The sequence below is a fragment of the Hippoglossus stenolepis genome, chromosome 12, assembly GCF_022539355.2.
Source record: "Hippoglossus stenolepis isolate QCI-W04-F060 chromosome 12, HSTE1.2, whole genome shotgun sequence".
In the NCBI taxonomy this organism is placed as follows: Eukaryota; Metazoa; Chordata; class Actinopteri; order Pleuronectiformes; family Pleuronectidae; genus Hippoglossus; species Hippoglossus stenolepis.
The window spans coordinates 14251341-14279068 of NC_061494.1; the positions used below are offsets into that span (position 1 = coordinate 14251341).

Here is a 27728-nt window from a genome sequence, read left to right on the forward strand (position 1 = left end):
CTTAGTACAAATTATTTTATTGTAAATGCTTGAAATACTACAGTACATTTGAGGTTATAATTATGACAAAAGGGCTAAAGAAAAACATAACAAAAATAAATACATCTGAGTTGACAGAGATATGTGATAAGGTGAGTTTTGGGAATGTAATTTTTTGCTTTTAAGAGATGACTTGACTTGTTTGACTGTTGTGACTTTACAATATAATGAGTCATCTCTTACTGATCACTACAAAAAGTCAAGATTCTTGGTATTAGGCTTGCCTCATTACATGACTGTATTGTAAAATTCATACTTATTGAAATCCATTTTCATAACAATATCATTCCTACAGCAACATTTCACTAGTTTGTGTGACAGAAGTACATGTATACACAGTATCTTGTGGTATCTTGTGGCATCTTAAACACGTGTCACTGCAGGAGACTGGATTTCTGGGCATCATCGACCACAGCGTGAACAGCAAAAGATCAATCAAAAGCTTCACCGTCTGTCTTTCCCACCAATCCTTTCATATTTCATCGATTTAGGCAGAACAGTGGTGGTCACAGCTGAAACTTTTCACCTCCAGTGTAGATATACAGAGGCACGGTTACTCAGGGTAGACGACGAGAAACAAGCTCCCTAAGATTGTCAAGGTATCAGCAATTCAAAAGAATCATCCACTCGTTCACCACATGCAACGTAGAGCCCCAAGTTTGTTAGAAAATAAAGAACAGTTCAAAAGTGTAAAAATCACTTTCTAGAAATAAAAATACTGCTCGTTCCTTTTACATCCCAAGTTTTGAGTTTCTGTCACTTTAGAAATAGTAGCTGAGTAGTTCAGATGCTAAGTACAAAAACAGCAGGGTCAAGGAAAAACAATGCCACTAGTGTCTTGAGTACAAAGTACACAGTAAGAGGGAGAGAGAGAGAGAATCCTTCTATTGTAGAAACAGAAAAGTGCCAGAAAGAGCTCAGAGTTGATCCTTCATATGGTTTGGTCTGTCGTTGTCTCTTCATTTCAGCAGAGTCTGTCTCTTTTCCAGTCTGTTAAAGCGTGTGGGTTTGTTCGTGTGTGTGCACGCGCACGCTGGCTGACTGGAATGTCCAGGGTCTTTGTGTTTTAAGCCAGGGTCCTCTGTCTAGGCTTTATTCTGGGATAGAGCTGTGAGGGATGGCAAGGAGACAATGTCAATATTATAATTGCAGAAAAACAAGTCTGTGTAAAATACACACATTCAATATTAATGCAACTTCACCGACTCACCCCGAGGAGGTTGCGGGGAATGTAACCCTCGGTGTCGGCCATGCGTGCCCACCACCATTCCATCTCGTCCTCGTCTTCTCTGCGGATGATGGTCATGCAGTCTCCCTCGCCGAACGTCAGTTCATCAGGGTTTTCACTGGTGTAGTCCCACAGACCGTAGACCACACCCCTGTTCATGATGCCCATCTTCTCCTGCACACCTGAGGGTAGACATGAAAAAAAATTCATGTCATTATTTATTTCCTTTATTTATAAGCAAATTATCTAAACAGTAAACTTATTGATCCATGTTATATGCATATGATCACTATAAGGCTACATGCGGTTTCTACTGTAATAAAGCTGCTTTCACTGACCATAGAGGAACTGTGAGCACTGGGTGTAGCCCTCCTCCATCTCTTCACATTTATCAGCTGCCGTCTGCATGTCGCTGTAAGTCATAGCGAACACTGCAGCGCCGGACTCCACCAGGAACTTGCACACTTGTACGTTGTTGCAGGATGCAGCACAGTGAAGAGGTGTCCTGTGTTAGAGAAAAAACAACAAGATAATGTATAGGTGTCTAATGACAGTTCAGACTTGCTTGAGGCTCAGATCGAATAATCCATAATCAATCATGGCAGCAGTGAACTTGAACTCACCAGCCATCACTGTCAGCAGCATTGACGTTGACTCCAAACTGAACCAGAAACTTGACAATCTCTGTGTGTCCGGCACAGACAGCGTTATGTAGAGCTGTGATGCCTTCATCGTTGGGCAGACTGGGATCCTCAACCTACGATTAAGAAATTACAAGATGGTCTCAATAAAAGTAAGTAAATACTGAAATACTACTAGACTACTTTTAGACATTTCAATCCAAACATCTATGTTACCATAGTAGCTTAATAATACAGCAGAAATAGATGCAATAAAAAATTAGTTTCTTACTTCATAGATGATTCTCTGGACCAGGTCAAACTCTCCCTCCAGAGACGAGTCCAGCAGCAGAGCCAGTGGGTTGAACTTCACTCTCATGCTGTGATCGATGCGTTCAGAGCCAAGCTTGCGCAAGTTGGTCCTCTTCCCCTAAACACACAGTCATAAACATGAATCAGACGAATGATCTCAAACAGCCATTACAACAAAAAGAGAGATGAGAATCTAAAGAAGTGAGGATGTTTAGAGTCTCATCCTGCTGAGGTAAAAAGCGTCTACGCTCTGTTGAATTCAATCTGGACTGAAAGAACAGGGACTTGTTTTTCCAGCTCCCAGCGCAATGCTAATCCAGTTTGTCTGCACAAGCTGTAAGACACAGGTTCATTTCTGTAAAACCTTGATTATGCAACCTGATGAGGAACAATCGCCCTCCAGTGAAAGTGGGTGAATGGGTCTTAAAAGGGAACAACATTGTTGATTCAGTCCCTAAACCGCCCTCTTTCCCTCTCTCCCTCTGAAATCTCATTGGTTTGCCCTTTTGGGTAAAAAAACACTTAAGTAGTTACACTGAGAGCTTAACAACAAGAATATAAACTGGTGTTTATTTACAACACAGATTGCACCAAAGTAAATGCGAGAAAGTAGGGTGGATATCCGCTTAGTGTAAGCAGACTGAGGCCCATTTTCTCCAGAAACAATAGCAGTGATTGATGAGGATCATTTCATTATATAACATCAGGCCAGGTCACTGAACATTTACTGTAACTCATGACCTGCCCCCATCACAAACATGTGGGGGTTTAAAGGACCCGTAGTATAAAAACAAACAACTGTGTTTCAGATGTGTATGATGGGGATACATACCGGTGGTAGTGTGACTTGGCCCGTGACCTCTGGTGCCTTCATGTTAAAGGTGTCCTCTCCCAAACTGTCCTGCTCTCCTCCGCTGGGGTACGGTGGAGGTGGGTAGGGAGGGAACTCCTCAAGGAAGCCCTCTGGAGGCGGAGGAGGCAGGTTGGGGATTATGTCCTCCAAGCCAGCAAGGGGTGGTGGTAGGAAAATGGCATCATCTGGCCTGGGGGCCGGGTGGGATGGAGGAGGAGGGGGGATAATGTCTTCACTCTCTGGGATAGCTGAAGGCGTTTTGGTTTTTTCGGCAGGGACAGGAAGGGAAGATTGCGGCTGTCCTCCCTCCAGAGCAGGTCCTGTCTCTGAAGGGTGGTTCTCTGCACCCATGAGAAGGTTTGGAACATGTGGCCCCACAGATCCCTCTGCCACCTGCTCTGCTTCACCAGCGTAAGTGGGGGTGGTTGGTGTGGTCGCAATGGTCTCCATAGCTGCCAGTGTGGTCTTCTGATACAGGAGTTTCTGAATGTTGGGCCCTGCAGGACCTTCCGGTTCAGTGATGGAGCTGCGTTTCTTCAGGGGCCTCGGGGCGTTGTAGAGTTTCTTTCTCAGGGCTTCCAAGTCACCCTCGCTCTGATGTCTGTAGGGGTTAGAAATAAAGGGAAGCAGCTTGGTGGGGCTGAGGGGCCGGGGGGTGCGCTCCGTTTCCGGTTGGGGGCCCTCAGATGAGATGGGACCCACATTGTTGGCTCCATTGTGGTCAACTTCAAACTCTGGGGCAGGGGAGCGGCGGTCCAGGTACGGGTTCTCTGGATATAAGGGGCCTCCAATGGGGATCACTGGTTTACCGTACACTACAAATAAAGATAGCAAGCAAGTTTCAAGACTTTAGTTTCAGCATAGATATGATGTTGTGTTAATTGATGTCACATGTGGTGTGATGTCATTGAACAAATCCCTACCAAATTAATAAATTACTGTATAAACTACATGGCCCAGTGTCACTGCTCCTGCATTTTTAACTTTACCTTACAGTCGATGTATGGTGAGTCGCAAAAATACCAATTAATTTTACCCATGTTTATATCGTGATTATCACCTTCAGGTTAATTCTATCACTCTATCTTCAGATTTTAGTTTGTTGTGACACAGGATCTTAATAAATGTAAGGTCAACTTAACTTAACACACAAAGTACAAAGAGAAAGGACAGCCTTTGACAATTGAGACAACTATCCAATGAAGAATGCCTACATTTATCTGGGTCACCTTAATAACACTCAAATACTAAATTTAAGTTTAGTTTAGTTACAACTCGATAGTCTTACCACTGGTGAATCCGTTGTTGCGGTTCTGGGACCTGTTGAGAACACCCTGCAAACTGGGCTGGAAGGGCTTGGCTGAGCCAGGTTGCTGTGTGTACATGGAGTATATGGAGCTGGCCGCTAAGGTCTGGGGCTTAGTCAGGCTGGTATCTTTGGAGGAGGGCAGCTCTGGGGTGAAGGGCCGTACGGTGGCTGCAGGTGGAACGTCCTGCTTGGTGGGCAGGGGGAGTGTCTGGCTCTGTGAGGGTGTCATAGGGGTGCGGTTCTGGGCAGCCTGGGGCTGCTGGCTGTGGGGCTTGGCTTTAGGGAAAGTGCCTGTGTTGAGGCCTGGTTTGCTGTAGGGCATAACCCCCGGGCCTTTCGGTTTGGTGGGGACGGGAGGAGGCACCTTGACCGGAGCCTTGGGGGCAGACTAGAGAGATGACAGGAGAGGAAGGTAGCAAATTAAATGACAGGGTATATACTCCATGGTAATAAAAAAGGAGATAGGTGTTTTCTGTTCCCTCTTACATGAGCATCCCTGACCAGGTCATCACTGCTCTGGTTTTTGCGGAGGGAGGTGGTGGGAACTTCTGTTGACTCGAACATGGAAAGTGGACGTACCTTCCTGTCTCTCTTCAGTTCCGTCTCATCTATCCACAGACCACATGTAGAGGCAGTAATTAGTTTGGGCTCATTTTCAGATACAGATTCTATAAAAAGACTGTGCTGTTTGCATATGTGTTTTCTCTTACCTTGTTCTGCGTTTGCGTGGGAGTGAGAGGACATTCGTGGCAGTGTCGAAGAAGGACCATGACCGTTGGTGTTAGAGTCTGGACCTGAAAAGAGGAGAAAAAGAAGCAGGGAGTTTAATTTTAATTTATTATTAGCATGAGGGATTTTATGTAGAAATAACACAAAACTCCAATACACATAGTGGAAACTAGCTTCATTATAAATTATCAATCCAGACAGAGAAAACATTCACATTGTTGTGCTTTGCAAAGTCACACAAAGAAGAAAAATCCTGGATTTGTGAAAAAGAACGGCAGGTGTTTTTGGGGGGGGTTTTGCCTCCTTTTTTTACTCATCATTTGTTTTCTCGGTTGGCTGACTAAGACCCAGCCAATGGCCATGCTTGTCCACAAACATCCACAGTCAGATGAGCCACAAAAATGAGCCTGTTAACAACTAGCAAGATTAGCATCACAGCAAAACAGGATGATTTCCAGTACAATGCTTTCAGAATATTGTGTCAGAATCCACGCAGAATGTCAGTTCAACTAAAGGTTATGTGTTTGTTCCAACTGACCCATTTAGAGCAGCAGAAAAAGAGCTGGGGAGACATCTCAATAAAGGCTTCAACAAACAACAGCAAAACAAGCAAAAAGACTAAAGATCCAGCAAAGAAGTGATGAAAACATCTAATCTATTGATCTTTTTTACGTGAGGATAACTCACGAAAAACAATCACATATAAACAAAGCCGCTGAGAAGCACACACACACACACACACACACACACACACACACACACACACACACACACACACACACACACACACACACACACACACACACGTGTACCTTTTCTCTTAGCCCGCAGCTCTTTCAAAGGCTTAAGCAAGAACATGGCTTCTGAGGAAGATGCATTTGAAAGACAAAAAAAATAAAGCCTTAGATCTCCAGATTTCCGTTGGCTGTAGACATGCTATTTGCCAGGCCGAATGAGGGGCCCCCCTTAGGGGCCATGCAGAGACCAGCACAGCCTTCAGGAGCCTGTCTCATACTATGCAATGTTCCTGCTGTAGAGGAACTAGGAATAGGTGTACGCTGAGAGCGGCTTCCTCAGCATCCCCGCCCATCCCTCTCCCTCTCTCTCTCTCGCTTCATACTGCACATCAACTCAGCATGCAGAAATAATTGTGTGCAACATCATGACAGACTTGGAAAAAACTTGTTACTTTTACTTCCTGTTCAGAGGATTGCTTTAAATAGGAAAACGTAGGACTCACAAGGAGATGAGCGAGGGAACAAGGGGGGGAATCCCCTCTCCTATTTTTTCATAATGACTAACTTGATGTTGGATCATCCATTTTTAATAAGATGAAGTGCACTGACGGCCCACCAGCCACTGGGGGGCTGATTTAAGGCTAAGAGAGTGAGTCAGCGATGAAGAGCGTGAGAAAGAATTACGACATAAAGGATGGCAAAAAAAAATAGAACATCCTTTAAGGGGATATGTTGCTCTCATCCATCATTAGTTTGTCCACACTACCTTCCCCTCTATTATACTGCACACATGCAACTGCAGTCTGTGGGGTGATGTACAACAATTCTTTTAATAAGTCTGGCACAGTAGAGAAATTTGTAACCTTTTGCCTACAATTAAGATCCATTCAATCTATAATTTTTTAGGCCTTTTATTAATAAAATTGAATTCAAGACATTTTAAGGACCCTTGGCTGCTCTGGAATAGGAGCCAAGCAGCAAAGAGCGAATGCTGATAGCTGATGGACTAGGGGCACACACCACTGCAATAACAACACTGGTTCAAAAACCTCACTGCAAAACACATCAAAAATTCAGAAAATGTCGGGAGAGCGGAAGAAAGAATGAGATGTTCAGGCTCAGTAAAACCTGGGTCATAACACACCATCCAGGAGGTCGCTAGCTACCTTCTGAGCTCAGAGTGACATCACAACCAGCAGGTGTCCCAGACTCCTCTGCTCCTGCTGGAGGGACGGCAGTCTTGTCACATTATATTTTTAAAAAATAGACCATGCACCATGATGACAGACACAAAGAAACACAGAGAGCAGCTGTTGAGGAGTCCTAATAGTTGAAGACTCTACTATTGGTTTCCCTAAAGATGCTATATATACACACAGTACATTTTCTATACCACCAAACATGGTTTCTTGCTGGGAGCTAGTGGTGGTGATAGTCACCTGCCAAGAGCTTCAGCTATTATTGCGTTAACAAGATAATGTTATAATACCTTCTCTTCAAGGCAGACCGGACTCAACAGTGACCCACTATCTGAATGTGTTGAGATGGGCTAGCCGGGCTGGGGTAAGCTGATTAGCATGCTTGCTTTACTTCAGTAGAAGTAAAGAAGTAATAGAAATAGAGGCCACTACTAGACACAGCTCTTGGTAGGTTTGATGCTGATCTCAAGTTTTTGCTGTAGTTACACATCTGTTAATGCTCACCCTGAAAATGTAGCAATAGCAAAAACTTACACATAGCACCTTTATATTTGATCTCAAAATAGAATCTATAATATAAACTCTGCTACCGACTAAGCAGTTGCAAACTCAGCAATTGCCAAATGCAGCAGATTCATTTATATGTAAAATGATAGAAGAGACAATGTTGATGCCTGCTGCCACCTGGACCCCAGCAGGGATCTGAGTCACGGTCAGGAGGGAAAGAAATGAGTTAAGAGGTGAGCTAAGAGCTTCAGACAGTCTGTTGTCTCTGGTTACTGACCTGCACCGGCCTTGCTCTGTGGTTCGTGGGCTGGTAGGGTGGCAGTGCCGTCAGGGTAGGCTGGCTTTACAAGCAGGTCATGTCTCACTGGGCCCCGGGGCATGGTGGATGATTGGATGTATGGGCCGACCGCTGCCACTCGAGATGGACCTGTCTGCTGTCCGGCCAGGCTATCAGAGGGCTGCTGTACAGTGAAAAGAGGGGAGAGAAAAAAACAGACAAGGCTGTTAGAGCAACAAAGGTCAGCGAGACAGAGAAAGACGGACAGAGACATATTAACATGAGAAAATGATAACCAAAACGTTACATAATGTTAAGGTAATGACACAGAAAACATGTGACATTGAGATGAGTGTAATGGATTTTTTAACATTCTTAGATCCTTCTTACAAGAGAGGTAAATCTGTAAACTTAAGCTAAGGGTGAAATCAGTAAACAGATTTTTTTGTGGCTAGCACTGAAGATTCTACTTCATTTTCTGACCTGTGGGTGGTGCTAGTGGAACGGTCATGGCAGTGAGACAGACCGTGTTTGAGGTGTACAACTGGAGACTAGTCCTGCTGGTGGGGTTTTAATGATTACAAGTGGGGGAAATTAGGATTCATTCTCTAAGGATCATGATGTCTGTGAATGCAACAGTGCGAGTGGCAAACTTCTAAACCGTGACATTTTGCTCTGAACCAAAATGTTGTAATGACAGACGAACATAGCCATCCTCTCCGAGCCCTGCCTTTAAAACGATCCCACTGGTATTTAGGTTTCTTAGCAATCATTATGTTTAGTTACTATGAATAACTATATTCAATATAACTTTATACAGCTACTGAGGAGAGAGTTAAATCATACAGCTCAATTTGAATCTGAATTATAGAAATGTATCATAAGATGCAACTGACAAAAGAAATTGAATCCCTTTATCTTTTCTAAACCCAACAAACAGACACATCTTTCACTTCAAACTTGGGTAAAGTACTTTCACTATCTAATAAAGCTTAACCTCTGAACAAAAACATTTCTCACAGTTGATGACATTATAAGTGTCCCTTCAAAAACAGATGAACGTGCCTCAATCAAAAACAAATCTGATGGAATCTGAAGTAATACTTGAGAGATCAGAGAGAAAAGAGACACATGTGTTTAGCTCCAATACTAGTTTAATTACCTGAAGATGAGTGTCTTTTGAAGCCCTCTCTTTACCAGGGTAGCCATTCTTGAGAAAACAAAAGCACAAACATGCAACAGCAGTTCAAAATACCAAATAATCCCCTTTTCTGTTACCAATCTAATATTTACATTTTCTAAATGTTTTCTGAACTAAAAGGGCTAGGATGGTGCAGTAGGACTCTAATCTGACTGCTCCCTCAGCATCTCTCAGTATGGTTTGAAGTGGCTGTTTGGTGATGTAAGTCGGACGCTGGCTATTTGTTTGGAGGAGAGAGCGGCTTGGACCAAGTGCGTCTTTGTGCTGATGTGAAAAAGGCCCGCTCATTATGATTCCGGGCAGGTAGTGGGTAAATCACCTCCTCACTAGAGCCTTTTCAGGCCTTCATCTCAAAACACATGCACAAACACACAGTTGTTTACTTTCTCTGTTCTCTTCTGACTTTATATATATATATGTCTAGCGAAGATCAAAAAACATATAAGGTCTCTGTAAACTAGGATCAGGGAGCGGATTATATATTTATCAAAACAATCTCCATTATAACATTTATTATTTATGTTTTAACTTATAGACCACTTTGGATCTTGTCCTCCTTATTTACTTATTACATAATGCATGCTGCCTGCTACAATGGTATTTTTGTATTTACAACACAAACAGCTTTGACTTTGTTTTACAGTGTTAAGAACCAACATTCAATGATGAAAAAAGATCTTTGCAGTTAATTGGTTGAATGTTAATTTGGTTGAAAGAAAGAAAGTTAATATTGAAGGACGATGAATCACCGTAATTGTCTTTGAGAGGAAATCGAGCTGATTTCCTGAACAATCAAGTTACATTAGACAACTGCACAGAAGACAGAGTCAAATGACTAATGTGAAGTTAGAAGTTGAAAACATAAAATCATCTACCATCCAATCCGGTGGAACATGATTATGTTTTTCTTTTTTTAGCAACCCTCACTTCCTTGCTATTCCTATGAAAAGCTTTCAACCTCAAGCAGTGAACATGTTAATTTCTCTCCCTTGCAGTCTGTTCCATAGATGATTTACAGTCTCATGGCAACCTGTGTTCAAAACAACTCCTGGAGAAGGGGAGAGAGGAGCATGAAGACCCCTGATAGAGATCAGAGCCAAAATCCTAACATCCATTAGGGCGAGTACAAAGATTATGCATCCTTCTGATTTCTGGTATGTGTTGAATCCTTCCAGGTATTTAGAGTTTTAATTAACATGGTTGTTTGTGTATGATAGACTTTGATAGTTATTCGCCTTTTCCTGTTTTTATCAAGAGTGCAGCCAGAGCAGATAGCATCTCTACTGACATTCCTGCTCGTCTGCAGTGTCAGCATGCACTCATCGCTCCTCAGGAGTTGTTTATGCCAAAATGTGACTGAAAACACAGCTGGGTGAAGAAGTGCGAGTGTAAAATCAGATGCAACTCTGTGACATGATCACAATAATGATCAAGCCCCACCAGCTATCGCCAACAGAGGGATCAAAAAGTGGGAAAAAGACTGAAAGGTGTCAACTCCTTCAAATGAGGAGGTCGCAAGAATTTCCCACACAGAAGAAAATAATTTTGAGGAGCCTTACGTTGGCATGGGTGAGCTGTGAATGTCGGGGCATCTGAGGCTTTCCGAGGTAAAGAAAGACACAAAAAGCCTTCATCATAAGGCCACTAGGTGGAGCACTGATCAAAACCATTTCATTCACTTATAACAGGTATGAATATCACTGTCCTGACAAACTATAAGAGAGTCACGCTGACATTTAAAGCAAAACTTTCACAAAATGTAAATGATGACATGTGAGGGTATTCTGTAACAGTTTATGTGAACATTTTAAATTTTAATATTTTGTTGGGGTTTAATAATACTCACAGGCAAGTTCTCCTTCTGCTGCAGTGCTGCCTTCTTCTTCCACAGCCGATCTCGGAGCTCATTGATCCGTTTGTCCATGGCAACCACCTCCAGGTTGCGCTTGTTCAGGTTCTCTCTCTGCTGCTGCAACTTAGAGTTCTGATCCTGGTTTAGCTTGTTCCTCAGCTGACCAGAGAAAACAAGAAGGCAGCACAAAGAGAACAGATTGTTTCAACATCTGTGCTCAAATATTGTTGAATTTTATTTATTAAATCTTATTTCTGCTCACTTGTAGCTCCTTGTAGAGTCGGTCTAGTTCGGCGACGGAGCTCTGGTTGTCATGGAAGTTTTCCATTTTGCCATTTTTCAGCAAATCTAGCTGACGGCTGAGCTCGTCAACCTTTGATGCAGCCATCACTAGTTCTCTCTGCTTCTGTTGGAACAGGTTGTTCATCTGTTCTATCTCCTCAACTGGAGAGGAGCGGGACATAGAGGGAAGAAAAAACGGTATGAGATGATAACGGAGGAAAGGAGGATGTAAGGAGAAACTCAGGATATCAATAACCCTAACCCTATTTTTTCTCTTATATCTTAAAATAAAAATCTTCCCTGCTTTCTGTCATATGATAATCTGTGCAGGGATCCATTTGTGGATTCACAAAACTCACCCAGTTTGCCGTTGCTGAGGCGTTTCTGCTCCACCTGGCCCTTGAGTGCCCGGACCTTCTTGAGCCGAGTCTCTTGGTTCTCAATGTTCTCTCGGAGGCGCTGGAGCTTCTCCTGCTCAGAGGCCTGCTGCTGCTGACGCTGCTCCTGCTGCTTCAAGTAGCGCAGCCGCTGCTCCTGCAGACAAAAGAGAGGAAGCATGGAGCAAAGGTCACCCACAAATAAAATCAAACACACATGCATTGTCATGGCTGAGTATGCTTTCCACAGTAGTGACTGTTCTCAAGCAAGATATTAGATATTATGGTAATGTTTAGCGGCTGGAAAAACAAGAGCCCTTGGTTGTTTTTAAAATAATTTCTTCCTGTTTCTATTAAGCAGAAATGCTTTAAATATCAAACTGCTGAGTTAAATAAGAAAACTGTGTGTTGAGTTAAACAGTGTTAAACTTTCAAAATAAGTCTTGTTAATGAGTCTTGCACAGTGTGCACAGCAAATAACCTGCCAGAGTTCTCCGAAAGAGGTTCCCAGATGTACACAATACAGTCTCTATCTGGAACTATTCAGGGCATGTGTGCTAAAGGTAATGGCTCTTTGTTCAGTTGACTTGCGTGCAGGTGTATATGACTGCTTGAGGTTACATTCCCTGGCTTGTTATATTATCCTCAGGCATGCAAAGTACTTGGATCTGAATTCTCAAGTGGTTCTAGGACACGGGTTGCAGCCCATGGTTGCAGCCTGAAGGGCAAATTTAAGGAGGAAACAAGAGAAAGACACAAGTGGCGTTCTTTAGTCATCTTGATACAGTGCATAAACCTGTATCAGCAGAGTTGAAACATTTCAAGGTATCAAAGTGTGCGTAGGAGGAAAATATGGTCACTTAATTTTTTTGTATTCTGTCACATATCTTTCCTGCTGTCACCAAAAGGTTCCAGCCAAGATAAGAAAGATCTTCAAATACCAGATGGGTCTGGCACAGTGAGAATTCAAAGCATGCAGCTGATTCAGGCTTTTTGAATTATAAACACTTCACTTGAAGCCATCCACAACTCAGCTCACCCGTCTGTCACAACCTCCAAATGCGGTCTCTATTACAACCCATCCTCATTTCCTTGAGTGCACTAGACTTGTTTAGCACCTTTGTTTCGTTTACCATCTCCCCGCTTTCTCCCAATAACCTTCGCTTTAATCTTGCTGCACCATGTGGGTCTCTCCTCCTGCCGATTTTACTTTCATCTCCACCACTTAAACCCTTCTCCCTCTGTTTCCATCCATCTCTCTAACCACCCGCTTTCATCTTGCACTTCCTCCTTTATGCACCTTGGAAGCGAGGAGCTGTTGTTTAGCCTCTATCTGCTGCTGCTGCCTGGATGCCATCTCTTGAAGCTCGACCAGCGTCATGTCCATGCGGGGTGTCGCCACCTGGACAAAAAGGGGACAAAGGATGTCAGAACATATACAAATACAGCTTATTCGTTGTTTTGTTACTTGTGTAGAGGGAAATGAAATAAAATAAATTACATGTCTAGTTCAAATAACAAATGTAATGTAATTCAGAGAAGGTCAGAAAATCATAAGCAGCTTCAAACCATCAGGAGGACCAACATTACTGTTTTGTGTTTTTATGAGTTTTAGAGCAGTAATAAAGATAGTTTTTTAACTGAAGGTTTTACACTTACGGTCTGGTGACATTATCAGCTTGATAATCATTATAATAGTAATGTCCTTGTTATAATGTGCTGATTATAATGGTAATATGATCATTAGCATTTTTACAGTACAGTGTGTTTATGAATTGAATTAATTAATACTTGTAGGCAAATCATCAAGTTAGCTTTTTGTACAAACCAGGTCACAGAGTTTGTTTGGTGACAATGCATCAAAACATCTTTGACCTACAAAAAAGGGCTTTCAATTTTTTCCTATAATAATAATAAAAAATAAAAAATAAAATAATAAAAAAGTAATTGAAATCAGATGTACGAACAAGTATTTCATTTATGCCGAACTGGGTCAGGTAGAATATTTCTTACGTTTATATCTAATCTCCTTTATTGACCAAACAATAGAGTATATTGCACATTTTCTAAAAACAAGATACAGAAACCTACCCCGTTCTCCATCCTCCTTTCTTGAGGACCCTTCACTCCATTCCTCTTCGGCTCTGAGCCTCTTGAGCCTCCTGAGTAACAAAAACGATGCAAGACTCCATCAGACATAACTATCTATTGTAGAGCTTCATCAAATGTGACCTCAGACTAAGGAACAGCAAACTACTGGCCTTTACAGACAGTTTTGAAAAATGACTGGAACTTCCTCTTGACTTTTTGCCTCTAATTGTCTCAAACAAACAACAAGCAGCCCCTTTTAGGTGAATGGCTTTTCTCTGGACTGCAGATGAGGGCGTAGATCTCAGTTCCTCTGGGAAAAAACTGGGATCAGTGCACTTTGTGACTTGCCGTAATCTCAGGATTTAACGTAATACATAACCGTCTGTGGGTGGGTCCCATAACTGTGTGTAATGTGCTTGTCTGCATACATGAATGCACTTATATCCGACCACGCTGCTGGCATTTGAAAGCTGGGGGTGGGGTGGAGGCGTCTGATCCAGATCCCATCTTTAAAGCCTTGGCCAATGACCAAAGCCATTTAGCTTGCATAATAGTTTTAGATGACCCTTGACATACAGTATGCATCTTAAACACGTGCACTGGTTGACTGTTGACGATAGTAAGGTTAAATATGTGACAAAGTGTGAGATTACTTAGCTAGCTCAATTCAGGACGACTGTATTCCAATGAATTACAATGAAAAACATAGTCTACCCATCCTTAATTGAAATACAGTAACAGAAAATGTGATTCAGAGCTGTGGTGCGAACGACTAAGAAGAGCTAAGCTAACAGTGTGGGAAAACAAGAGCAGGCTAAGATAACAGGAAGGGAAAACAGCCATCTAATCCCTGGGCCAGACTCAAGCTGTGAGGGGTAAAAGGGCTTAGTTACGCAACTGTGGGGCTGAGAGGATAGCACAAGACCAAAATGCTAGAGTTTTCTGTGTTCCTAAGAAAACTGAAAAGCAACAGGCTTATGACGATGTGGGAAACCCTGTGTTCGGCTTGGTCTTCAAGCTAAATAAGGCTTGTTGAAGGATTTTGGGCCTGCCAATATTAAACCCTTTGCTGGATGAAGACAGTAAAATAATTCCAGAGTGTTGTTGTATGTATGTTGTGTAGTCTACAGGAATCTCTGGTGTTTACTAGGTTGGTGTCAAATGTCTTTTTTTGTCCAAGCCATGACCCTTTTGTGAGTGAGTGAGGCGACTACAGAAAAAAAAACATTTGCTTCATTATCTGCTGTATGCCTTATTGGGGTGTGTATAATGGGAATGGACACTTACCTGATTCCCTGCTGGGGGCTCGGTTATGACGCAGAAAGAAGCGCACCTCTGTTCTGTGCTGTCCCCATCGCTGGAGAACATCCAGCATCCTCTCTCCGTCGCCTACGGCTCGCTCTGCAGGAGTGAGGTGAAAAGATAACCATAAAACTAATATTTAAAATTCGAAATTGTATTAACTTAGGTAAATATAAATATAATATGAAAATAAAGTTAAAACACGTGACAATACTAGTGTAAGGTTTTCTTTGTGAATCCTGTCCAACCACTAGCTGGCCTACATTTGACAGGAACTTCAATTCATCAGCACCATCTATATATATTTGATCTTTCTGAGCAGAGACCAAAGAAAATAACTGTGATGTGTGATGTAAATTATTCTGTCTGGAGCTGAGCCAAAGGACTCATCATCCATTCATCGGTCTTTTTCTTTCCAACTCATTTGAGTACGCAAATGGACTGACACATCAATGTCAAGTAGAGGTCAAAGAAACCATCCTGATGTAATCATATTAGTGCAGAAAACATTTATCATAACACACAGATTATTAAAAGCTTTTAATCTAAATTTTATGTAATATCACTGCTTTGTTTTCAAAGAGAATCAGTAGGGGTCTGCAGCAAGAAATGGCTGAAAAATGTGACGATCTTGTCAGCCATGTCCACTTGTGAAAGTACTCAAACACAATAACTGGCACTTTATCCCATCTTATTGCAGCGTCACCATGGAAACAGCTATAAAGCCCGACTCCTTGAGTTGGGATTCTGATTACTTCCTGACTCTTAAAGATGGGTAAATGGGGCAGGCATGAAATCACACACTCCCTTCCCACTGAAGAAATGTGGGAGATGTCTGGGTGCTCGTGTTTGTTACAGGGATTATGGGCTACGCTTCATTTGCATTGTAGATCCAAAGAGATAAGCCCCTCAAAAAAAAAAGAAAAAGCACCAAGCAGTTGACCACACGGCTCATCACCATATATAGTCTACTTCAGAAAAGCAATTTGCCTTCAATTAAAGGAAGGACACAAACAAGTGTCTGCGCACCGACTCCCGTCCCTTGGGATACAGCCATGTTCCACAAACAAAACAGTGTGTGACTGAGAATCTCATGTTCTGCATGTTGTGTACATGGATTAACGCAGCAGTGGGTAAACTGGCACCAGCGCTCACCGGATCCACGCCACATCTCGGACAGGTGGCAGTCCGCCTCACCGGGCTCCTTGCACAACTCCACCACGTCCCGGCATAGCGTCTCCGGGGTGACGGGAACCTCAGTAAAATGCTGGTCATTGTTACTGAGGTATACAGTTAGGAACATCTGGAGACAACAGGTGGGAGAAGGAGAGGAAGAGAGAGAATGATTAGATAGAGAAATTAAATGGTGGCACAAGATGGAGAATCCTGGTGATGTCGAAAGAAGCAGAGAGAACACATCATTCTCTGTGATCGGTGTCAGGTTTCTAATTTGTCTGTGTTCGTGTGTGTGTGTGTTTCACTGATTGCAGTATCCATTTCCCAACCCTCCTTCCTAAGAGGCCAGCTTCCCAGAATTCCGTTTTACTCCATGCCATCTAACTGCTAACTAGTGCTGTCACCACGGTGAGAGATCCCTCAGACACACACAATACAGAACACACAATACAACCACACACACACAAACACTTGATACCCCTGCCAAGCACTCTGGAGGAAAAAACCACTAAGGACCCTGGAGGAGCTGGATTTGTACGTCAGTGTGTGACTGACGGGTGAGAGGGACTAATCTAATCCAAAAAGAAATGGAGTATCTCAGTGAAGCTGTCACTGATAGAAGAGGAATGTGACAGCCTTCAGGTACGGCAGAAACAAAAATAAACAATGAAACTAGGCAGACAATTATGCTGTCTTCAAATCATTCCAAATGCTGTCATTCCTGTCAAACTCCATACTGAAACTATGACAGCTGCTGTATTGTTTACAGGGTTTCTGCAGGTTTAACCAGTTCATTTTAAGACATTTTTAAGACCTTAATAACTGTATCGTTGAGAAAAGTGACATTACAAACTATGCATGCTGCAAAAACATTGCTCTGAAAAGCAATTTTAAAGTATAATGAAAGCAGCATAAATGAACTTAAAACCTACCTAAAACATTTAAGACCTAGTACGTAATAAGGCCTAAAATTCAGATCACTAAATCTTGGACTTTGTTAAACTAATACCTTCCCAGTCAATTTAAAAATACACAACTGGGGGTGAAATGTCAAAATCAGTATAAAACCTGCACACACACCGATAGTGGACATGAAAGTGAAAAACCTGTGTTGTAAACAGATGTATCTTATGAGGCTTTTATGGCTAGAATACACTCATATCTAATCTGATCACAGGATAGGAGTGACTGCTTTGATAAAGCTATAATAAAACTGATCCCTCAGAAAGTATAATTGAGCAATATCATCTCCTCAAACTCCAGGTTATACTGTCAGGTTTTTTCTATTCTCGCTGCTGTGAACACCCGTGCCTTTAGGGGCCATGGTGGGAACATCAGGTCAGCGGGGTTACGAGCACAAAGGGCTCGGGGGTGAGCGTGTGGAGCAGCTGCAGCCAGGGCGCAGGAACAAAAGTATTCGAGTTGCTTTTGAACTATGTGAGCAAAAGTGCAACAGCCTTAAGATAAGAGGCTTTATTCTCCCTTTTCTTCTTCAAATGAGCTTTATTGAGGGAGTGGGCAGGTGACATGTTTCCTCTGAAAATCTCCTTGGCGACACACACACAGCCAGAGAAGCTTTGTTTGTTTTGTTGGTTTTTTTCCACGGTGATGACGTGAAGGTGGAAGCGAGGGGCAGCGGTCTGACTCAGAGGACCTGACTCAACTGGTTCGTTTCATAAGGATGCAAATAAAAAAGATCCTCATCAATTGGGCGAATCAGCAGTGAGTCAACCTTGTCAGTACGGAAAGCTGTAAACAGACATTGCCCCTGAGGTCCTTAATGGCCATAGAAGACGAAAAAGCTCTGTGAAGGAAGACCACCACCAGAGAACAAAGATAGAATTAGCACTGCTCATTTCCTGTCTAATCTGAGTCATTTTATTATTTGTGGTTATAAAACTGGAATCGGTTAACATAATAAATAAAACTGTCAGAGCCGCTAATTAATCGGAAACCTCAACTGGCATCAATTTCATGTAGTCTGCATTTAGCAAAGGGTTCCAAAAAAAAACCCCATTCAGAGATCAGCACAGTACAGCTGACATCATCACAAACTTCCCAGCAGAGCAGGACATTCAAATGACCCTGTTAATATTTGGAGAGTGAAAGAGAGACAACAGAGCGATGGGGGTGGGTGAGGGTGAGAAAGGAGAGTGAGAAGACACTGATGGGAGGGGAAAGGAGTATTAGGGGTGGGGGGAGTGGCAATGCCTATATTCTCCTCAGCACTAAAGTTAATGATCCAGGCCCAGCACCAACACCCAATCCAACCCTCAATCGAGATGAGTTAGCACTTCGCTGCTGACCTTCATCCACCTAACGTCTGCGGTCACTGCTTATGAGCTAGGACACTGAACACATGTTCTACATACACAATTCATTAAGCTAATCAGGTCACTCTTCATACATCTATGCATATTAATATTGATTTGGGATCATCAAAAGATGCTAAATAGATTCAGGAAATAGTGAATATTTAGGTTAATCACTTCTCATATAGAGGGATATTTCTGTTTCTCATGATACACAATATTGTACAAAGGAGAAGGTGACATTAAACAGGACAGGTCCATGTCAGAACAGTGAGATAGCTTCATGTGTGAAGACTCATTTTTGCTAAGTGTATATGGTGGTATATGTTTTTTTCCAACAGTGCGTCATGTTTGAAGTCACGAACGCACCAAAAACTGAGCTCTCTCTTCGCTGTCATGCAAAATTAGCGCATTCACCTGGGCGTCACATTCCCATCACTGCCGATCAGAGCCGGACCTGTTTAAAACCTGTGTCTACTGCAGTCATTTAACCCGGGAATGAATATCGATGTAATCCATTCCCATTGGAGACGAAAGCCAGATGTTAGTGGGTTTTAGTTTTTATATATATATATATATATATATATATATATATATATATATATATATATATATATATATATGATGTTAATTCACCTGGTCACAGGGACAAATGGACGCTTTTGCATCTTTGTTAAGAGGTACATTATCTCAACCTTCCCCAACTTCGCTGTGTTTGTTTTGGTCAGAAACTCACGCCTCTGCGCTGCCCTCTAGTTGATGTATTACTTAACAACTATGCCAACGTAAAGGAAGCATGTGGGCAGTGACTATTACATCATTTGAAACAGATCTGTTTTCGTAAAAAGACAGCATAAATGAGCCTATATTCTTCGTGCAACAACAGATAATGTCATACACATTCTAAATACAGTTCTCCAGGGATCATAATATCTGATTAACTCCATAATGCCCAGCCTGACGATAGAGTGTCTGCCAGCTTGATAAAGACGAAAAACTAAGGCTTTAAGTGGTCTACCCAGACAGACGGGTGAGAAGAGTGCCCATACTCCCTGTTTCTACTCAGCCAGACGACTTGAGAGTTCATTAAATATTCATAGATACAACAGTGAGTAAAATTAAACAGCTTGACAACAGTTCGATAGGTCTATTTCAACACAGACAGCTAACCAGAAAGTACCACTTTACCTTAAACCACCAGGAAGTTGAGCTGTACCATTTTTGGATTGTATATGACAGTGTTTGATGAAAAAAATGTGCTCCACTTGCCTCCTGTCTATCAGAGGGGATGTCAGGAGCAACTGCTGAATTGCACTTCCTTCGTACCTCAGACAGGGCAAAGCGATCGCCCTGGGGATGGGAGATGGGGACGTGCTGCCTCTGCTGCTCTATTAAAGCGATAGATTTCTATTTCCATCACAGCAGCGGCTAAGTCAGAGCTGTCTCCCAGGGTTTGGGGACTCGTGTGACGTCTCAGAACTGCATACTGACAATTATAGACAGAAGCAAAGAAATGTGGCTGTTAACGCTGCAGCCGGCCCTGTGGATATTCTCAAAGCAGAGCTGCTATAAGGCTAGGTCATTGGGGCTATATCTCGGGGATTAAGTTAATCTGATATATATAAATATCGGCTTTTAACAGACTACTGGCTCAGTATTACAATAGTAAGCTTGAATTCAATCGCTTGCAGTATAGAGCAACTGTATAGAGATTCCACTGTTCACTGCTAAATTTAATCTGTAAAATTAAGGACATTAATGACAGAGGAAGAACAAAAACAGTCTTGGGGGTTAGTGTTTTATGCCCACAACCCTCTTTTCTGGACACAAAAAGGAGGAGTGTGTATCTCAATGATGAAAGGCTGTAACATCAATACACCAGAAAAAAGACACTGTAATAAGAACAAATCTAAGAGGAGCAGAGGGACTGCTGCTGGCAGCACTTATGTGACCAGCCCTGCTGAAAGAGACAGGGAAAATCAAAGAGATATAATATCAGCTGTTCGGTTATTGTATGGAACCTGGAGTCTTCATCAATGTCTCTGTCCTATTTGTGGTTAATACGCTTCTGGGCTATTCTGTGAGATACTGTACACTGAAGATAAGCTCACCACCCATTAGATTCTAAATTGGCTCTTTGCTGAGTAACTTGGATCTCTCCTCTCGTCCGAAACGAGAGGGGCCCTGAAGCAGGGGAACAGGCTTTACCAGCCTTTCCAGTTGTTTAGACAGAGGCCTTGAGTTTAAAGATCAACACTGTACCCGAAGCCAATTAGAGTAAGGAATGTTGTGTTGGTGTGTGTGGCACTCACACTGATCGTTACGATAATGTACATGTGCACTGATTTAATAGAGCGATGAGTAGTGCACGCGAACAGAGCAGGATGTTGTTTTCTTCATGCAAATGCATTAAAGTTCAAGGAATATTTTAAACAAAGTTAGAAGACCAGTCCCTTTATAATTGTATTCTAACAGAAAATCAATTCATGTCCCACCTTGAAAACACCCTCTCTCCATGTGAGGGTCAATTCTATTGCATTTGTCTCTCAAGACCTTAGTGTCCAAATGTAATTGGATGTACATTGAGTTAAGAGTGATCAAAAGTGTCCAGCACTGCAGTTTCCCCATGTCCAAGAATAGACAAATCACAGGGGATTGTGCTGTAATGGAATTACTCCGCAATATCAGGATAACTAGCAAATTAAAGGCGAAGCCCGTCACAGAGAATTCACATCCAAATAACTAAACACACCCACAGTTACATCGCAGATCATTCATAATCCAGTTTGATATTTTGAAAACAAAAAATTCTAAATAAAAGCTGAAATTTGCGAGTGTGGCTGATTTAACAGCAAGTTATTTTTCACAATGGCCTTGAAATATGCTGGTGACCTGAGTGTGTACCCTGCCTCTCCCCCAATGTCAGCTGGGATTGGCTCCAGTCTCCTCTGCGACCCTTATAGGATAAGTGGTATTGATAGTGGATGGATTGATAAAAGGTCATTGAAGAGTCCAACATTAAAATTGAGTCATCTATTTTTTGATCATCTAATTGAGTATCTAAATGTAAATTTACTATACTCATATACTTAAGTTGGAACCATAAAATGTTTACTACAAATTCAATTGTTGTCAGACCAATTAATTTTCTGTTGATTCACTGATAAAGTTACTGTTCCAAAGCTATTTCAATAAGACTGGGTCAACAATTGCAGTACTTGATACAAATGAGGCTGAAAAAGGGGAAAGAAAAGAGGTTCTGTGTCCCATGTAGTATAAATATATATTCAGCTTCTCATTGAAATAGTCTGTCTAATCTGAGAAACTGAATTTACATGCATAATACACTGTGGTTGCTATGGTCCCGGATAGACCTGATTACAGCTTCCTGCTAATAAACAGCGAAGATTAAACAAGTTGAGTCAGTATTAATTAAAAACATGAATAGCAAAAACAATTATGCTGATGAGTTTAGCAGGTAAGACTTGGTGATGTTACAGGGAAGTATATTGTAAACATGTTACATTATTTCAGTGAGTGTTGAATTCAAAATTAGGTGGAGACAGATTTCACCAATTATACAAACATCTTTAGTATGCACCAAAGATAAAAGAGAAAAAATTCTAAAAGTGTCTTAATAAAAGAATAAATTAGCTATTTTTCTATATTTTAAAACTGATTCTATACCTGCCCCAGGGGATTACGGTCCAAGTTAGAACAAATAGTGTCAGACAGGCTTAATAGAATAACTGGGATTGACTGCAACAGATACACAACATGGTAAAACTGGGACAGTGTTGTGAGATAGGGTGACAGGGGCTACATCTTGGACCCCTCCAGAGGGGTCTCACCTTAGGGCTGCCTGTCCACACACATTTCCAATTAGAGATTATTGCTGTGGTAAGCGAATGATTCAACTAGCTCTGGTTGAGGGAGTCACCTCTGAAAGTGATTACGACAGGTTTTTAAGAAACTGCAGCAACATCTTCCTCTCTCTCTCTCTCTGTGTGTTTGTGTGTCTTCAAGAGTTTTGACACAGTTCCAGCATAGCAGTCTCTCCAAAAGACGAGGCAGCAGAAAGCTCCTCAATGGCTTTACGCATTATTCCTCGTCTCTCGTTTACTTTCCTAACGCTGCATTAGAGGGTGCAGGAGGAAAGGTCAGGGGGAACGAACAGCAGAACGCAGAGGGAATCAGAATGCACACTCCCCTCATTCATCTGCAACATTCAGAAAAACAAGCAGCTTTTACAACACACTGAAGCTGCAGCTATAGCTGTGACTCTTAGATCAGGACAAGCTCTTCTCTCCGTCTGCATTGCAGTACTTAGCCTATCACTGTATAATCCGCACTCTTGCAATACTCTTTCCATTCCTGGGCTACGTGATGAGACAGTTCCTACTTCGTGCTTATCTGAGAGATAAGGGAATGGGAGTCAAAATCATGCAGAAGGGAGAGGATGTATCATTTTTTCCAAGCTCTGGATGGGTGGATGAAGTCTTCCATAGAAACAATAAGGCCTAATTTGGACAGACTTAAAAAACCTAAATATAAATGACTGAGAGCTGCAGCATTCACAGAATTGTGAAAACACCTGGCCTCTTGGGAAGGAATTTACTGTATGCAAAATGATTTATTTATCAATGATGAAACCAACAGCCGAGAGGGAGCGCTTCAAAATGTGCAGGCACACTAATTGGCTTCCTAAAGAAAGGCACTGAATGATGTCTTTGTGGCGTTTAATCTGTCATATGCAAAACAGCCTGTGGTGAAGCAGGGGAGTGAATGACTGGAGGAGGTAAGGTTCTGCTGCAGGAACTTTTTTTTTTTTTGAGTACTCATGAACATAAACAACATTTGGACCAGCAGAACAAGAGTCTAAATTTAGTTCCTGGGTGATAGTTTCTGTCTCCACAAAAGTCCCTGAACAGGGGTATTACTCACACAGCAGTGAGCACCGGGCGCCACGAAACTACGAAACAGAGATTGGTGGCAAAGGAATATTTCGTTCAACACATAATACGTTTTTAGAGGTAGAGCTATATTGTCTTTGGGGGAAAAAATCATAACGTCATCAAGAAGGACTGACAATAAGCCAAGAGGACTATAAGAAATTACAAGAGTGCATCAATATGGAAGTTCAGTCATTCAGCTAAAATAACATAAACGTCAACACACAGTATATCACTGAATGTGTGCAACTCTGTCTGATCATTTCTGTAACTTTCCCAAAATGAATATACAACATTTACACCCTTTTGACGTCATGATTGACAAATGGAATGGAGGTGAGAGAAGCTGGGGTTAGAACTTTGCCCTCTAGCTCACCACTTTTAGTTGTTTCTGTCACTTTTGATATAAACAATGGATTCAACTGTATCGATGATGTCTACCGAGATAGACCGTCTGAAAATGTGCCTCATTATTCCCCTATTTAGATTTAATTGTGCCACTTCTCGCTCTATGAGAGCAGTCTTCTCATTCTACCTTCTAGTTTGGCTGATGTTCGTAACAACTACAAACACGTTTCTGCAGTTGCACAACACATCTACTGGTACTACAAACTAGTTCTGACAGATCATAAACTATAAACCGCTGAGTTTGTGGGACTATTTATTAATTCCTACAGAGCCACACATTCCCTACAGTGCTGATTCCCTGACAACACTGATCATTTATTACTGGATCGATCTTTTAACCCCAATATCCTGTGTGGAAATGGATCTTTCTTTAATTGCACCGACTTCAATGTGTTATTCTGCTTTTCACAACCGAGTCGCCCAGTTTCCCTGAGTGGGTAAGCTGATACCTGCTCAGGTGACTGTGCTGTTCTTCCTTTCAGAGACCAGGCTAATGTTATGCTGGTATTGTGGCATTAGTGCACTGCACAGTCAAACAGGCAATGTATTCAAGAGCATTATTCACAGACTCTGCTTAGCTTCATCATGAGATTTTCATTATTACCTCAGCAAAACTTTCCTTAATCTACCCTTTGATGAATAAATCAACTTTGTGTACAAACATTTTTAAGTACTTAGTTATACAGTGGTATTACAAAGTTAAACAACATAAATACTTGGAATGAAAATATTTTTACATTCCTCCAGTAATTCTACATCCCGCATCTCAGCTAACAACATCCTTTCAACTTCTTCAGACAAAAGTCAATGTATTGCCATTGCACGTCCTTGGCCATCACCGATGTGACGGTCTGTTTACGTAACCGCCACATACTCTCCCACAGAGTAAACACAAAGGCAATGGTGGCCGCAGATAAAGCCTTCTTCGGTTTCTGTTGACACACAGCAAAAGTAGGCTTCCCAGAGCATCACCTAATTTTCCCACCATCTTAACACTGCCACAAAGTCTAGCAACTGTGAGACACAGCATAAGTGTAACAAAATAATGCAGGCCGGGCTGGCCCACGAAGATTTATCTGCTGGAAAATCTAAACAACTAGCGACTCGATTGATGGGAGAGGAATGAGGAAATGATGTGGGACTTGTGTCTGCAACATTTGAAATACAAGCTTGTGCAGAAAGGTTCTCACTGGTGCCAACACATTTTTCTTCCCTGTTATTCCCTGGTTATTGTTATAGTCTACTTAATATAATTCATATTTACAAAACTGACATCAAAATAAAACATGGGTTTTAACATTAGATTATTCAAACCCGACATATGGCATCGATAAGAGTCTGCAGGACAGAGACTGTTTGAAGCGGCGACATCAGTAAGTCATGGGTAAATGAGTTTGAACATGCTATGGTTGCATAAAGGGTGAGCATCCCTTATCAGGACGCTGCCACAGCACAGACACACACAATGTGCTTTCCACAACATGCTGTATAAGAGTCCCTGCTCGTCATTGTGTTCAGAAAACAGTGACCCCCTATTTACCATCCCCAGCCAGCAATTACGACATGACATTCTCACTACCCCCCCGAGCCCCTGGCCTGTGCAAGCAGGGTCACGGGCTATGAGAGTAATTTATAAGACAATACCTCACATCAGACGTGGCCAGATAGAGGCCATTTTGTGTTTATCAGGCAAACACCAGAAGCTGTGTTTCAGCCAAAGGTAACCACAGACATATATATTGTCAGGTTGGTGTAAAGAGGGGGCAATCACCAAGATCTCATGAGCCATGTAAAGACAATAGACCTTGTATGAAAACTTGTCAGGGTGACAATTTATACTGGTGTCTATGAGTGCCGACCTTGGTTTTAACAAATGACTATGTAACGGTCGCCAGGCATCAGACAGGAGTCATCCAAACATTAATCTGTCTCCATTGCTTAGATGATTAATGAACAAGATGCGTCAGGGGAGGCAAGTCTGAGCCAAAAAGGACAACATCAGTGTAGCCCGAGCAAACTCATTAATTAACATTGATTTGAACCAGGTATAAAATTTGTAATAATGAATGTCCATTCCTCTATGAACTAAATATCCTGGAAACACATGCTGGAATGGAACTAGTTTGAAAAGATTAGTTGCTTAAGCCGGTCAACAGAAACTATTTTGAGAAAAACGATTAACTATAAGTCAGTGAACATTGCTTCTTTGTGCGGCTGTGTTATGATTTTCTCACGTAAAATGAATCCTGGACCTAAAAACGTAAGCTCATTCACTTCTTCGTACGTTGCTGCTTCACCATCAAGCATGCAAACTCACAACAATTGGTATTATTGATAATAAAAAAACAATCCATATTACTCTATATGTTGGGAAGATTATTTCACTACAGTGAGCCCATGCACGCAGACCACTTCCCCCTCTGCACATATCAGAAACGTACTGAAAGACAGAGACTATTGCACTGCAGCAAAAGCAATGGACTGATGATGAGGATGATGGGGATGATGGTGGTGACATGGCAGGAGTCCAGCAGGACTTGGCAGGTGCCCTCTGCTTGCTGTGTGTTCCAAGCAGGGAGGAAACATGTATACTAACCAAAGCGTATAAATTAATAAATGCAGTTAAGATAAAAGTAATGGTGAATGATCACTGTCCCAAAACTGAGTGTAAAAATACAACAAAAAGGCATCTGAGCGATGGAGACTTGTGTTTACATACGTGGGATAATAATGCAAATAAATGATGTCACCTACAGTGTAACAAACACACACACAGCTGCTGGTGAACTTCACAACACGAGCCTGTGTTGCCATAGCAATGACACCAAAGTACCATCCGCATCAACTTGCCACGTCAATTTAAATGTCCAGGTGACTCCCGGTGGGAACACGGCGAGGCTAGCACGGCGCTATGATGTGGAAGAAGCTAAACCGTGGGACAGCGTTAAAACTTGTAGCCATGGGAAATAAAACACAAACTCACCGGCATCATTTTAGCTTCGTGCCGCATTTAGCTGACCCAACGCGGCATGAACCCCCGTCTCTCACTGGCAGTTTCGACGAAAGCGACGGGACTGGCGATCACTTTAATCCCGCGACGGGTAGGGCTACTTTCTCCTGCCTGGGGGGTCGCGTCCTGCATTCAAAAAACACACACAACACAACGTTACTTCATCCACTCAGCCCCGGAACAAACACAAAACCAAGCAGAACACACACATGTTGTTACGTGTTTCCCGGGGACCTGTTGCAACAAGGCCTTCGCGACCGAAGTTTCCGTCGTAGTTCAGTGTGTGTGTGTGTGTGTGTGTGTGTGCATCGCTTCAGAACTTTGTAACGGCTCGTCGCGAGCGCGGAACACGACGGAAAACCCTCATGTTTTTAAATCAAACTACGGACAAAACTACAAGTGAACACCTGAGGGAGTTTTTCAAATATTTTCCAGCTTCTTACTCACCGGAGGAAGCGATGGTGATCAGCCCGAAACCCCGATGAGTGACAGCACAGCTCGGCGGATCGCAGCCTATCCCGGAGTGACGTCTCGAGAGGAAACTCGTTCCCACTTTGGAATTCAAGCCCCGCCTCCTCCAGGAGCGGAACCCCACCCCCCTCCTCCTCGTCTAGTCCGGTGTAAACATCAAACTTTGTTATAGTTTATAGTTTCACTTTAAAGATGTTAAACCTGATTTCTTCTCATGAAGAGTTTGGTTTCCAACAATGTCCGCAGCAACAGATGCTACCGACAGGAAAACAAGGCATGATTGGACGCGAGAGGTCTCCCTCTGCTCCTTTTTCTAAAGTTGAAAACTGTAGTTGAAGTGGGCGGAGGTAATACGAGCAGCTTTATCACGTGACCGATTGTATTTTTTTGAGCTGACAAGTAATGACCCAGTGGAGTAAAGTTCACTTTGCTTCAGCAAAAGTACTAATACCACACTGTGATCAAAGTCCTACATTCAAAGGGT

General features: G+C 42.2%; 1 protein-coding gene across 3 annotated transcripts; it reads right to left on the reverse strand.

Moving 5' to 3' along the window:
• On the reverse strand, positions 1 to 27533 carry tp53bp2a (tumor protein p53 binding protein, 2a). 3 transcript variants are annotated; one of them, XM_047342350.1, is made up of 22 exons: positions 27221 to 27533; positions 26747 to 26899; positions 16071 to 16218; positions 14901 to 15014; positions 13614 to 13684; positions 12823 to 12924; positions 11505 to 11679; positions 11126 to 11307; positions 10858 to 11022; positions 10571 to 10609; positions 8973 to 9020; positions 7811 to 7994; positions 6994 to 7050; positions 5072 to 5155; positions 4848 to 4969; positions 4341 to 4749; positions 3032 to 3867; positions 2180 to 2317; positions 1891 to 2024; positions 1606 to 1772; positions 1250 to 1449; positions 1 to 1147 (listed from the first exon to the last, which is right to left on the reverse strand). In XM_047342350.1, exons 2-22 carry the CDS (start codon positions 26771 to 26773, stop codon positions 1106 to 1108), a joined length of 3444 nt encoding a protein of 1147 aa, XP_047198306.1. In that variant the 5' UTR covers positions 26774 to 26899; positions 27221 to 27533; the 3' UTR covers positions 1 to 1105. The 3 variants fall into 3 exon arrangements, with proteins under 3 accessions (XP_047198306.1, XP_047198307.1, XP_047198308.1); XM_047342351.1 differs by lacking the exon at positions 10571 to 10609 and having other exon boundaries at positions 27221 to 27532; XM_047342352.1 differs by lacking the exon at positions 6994 to 7050 and having other exon boundaries at positions 27221 to 27531.
• Positions 27534 to 27728: the final 195 nt, after the last annotated feature.

Excerpts from the sequence above, each read along its gene's own strand:
- tp53bp2a (XM_047342350.1), bottom strand. The coding sequence starts at position 26,773 with ATGCGGCACGAAGCTAAAATGATGCCG. Across the intron at positions 16,219-26,746 it reads ACGAAGCTAAAATGATGCCG|ATGTTCCTAACTGTATACCT; the intron begins GTGAGTTTGTGT and ends TGTTGTCTCCAG. Across the intron at positions 4,970-5,071 it reads CCACGCAAACGCAGAACAAG|ATGAGACGGAACTGAAGAGA; the intron begins GTAAGAGAAAAC and ends GTCTGTGGATAG.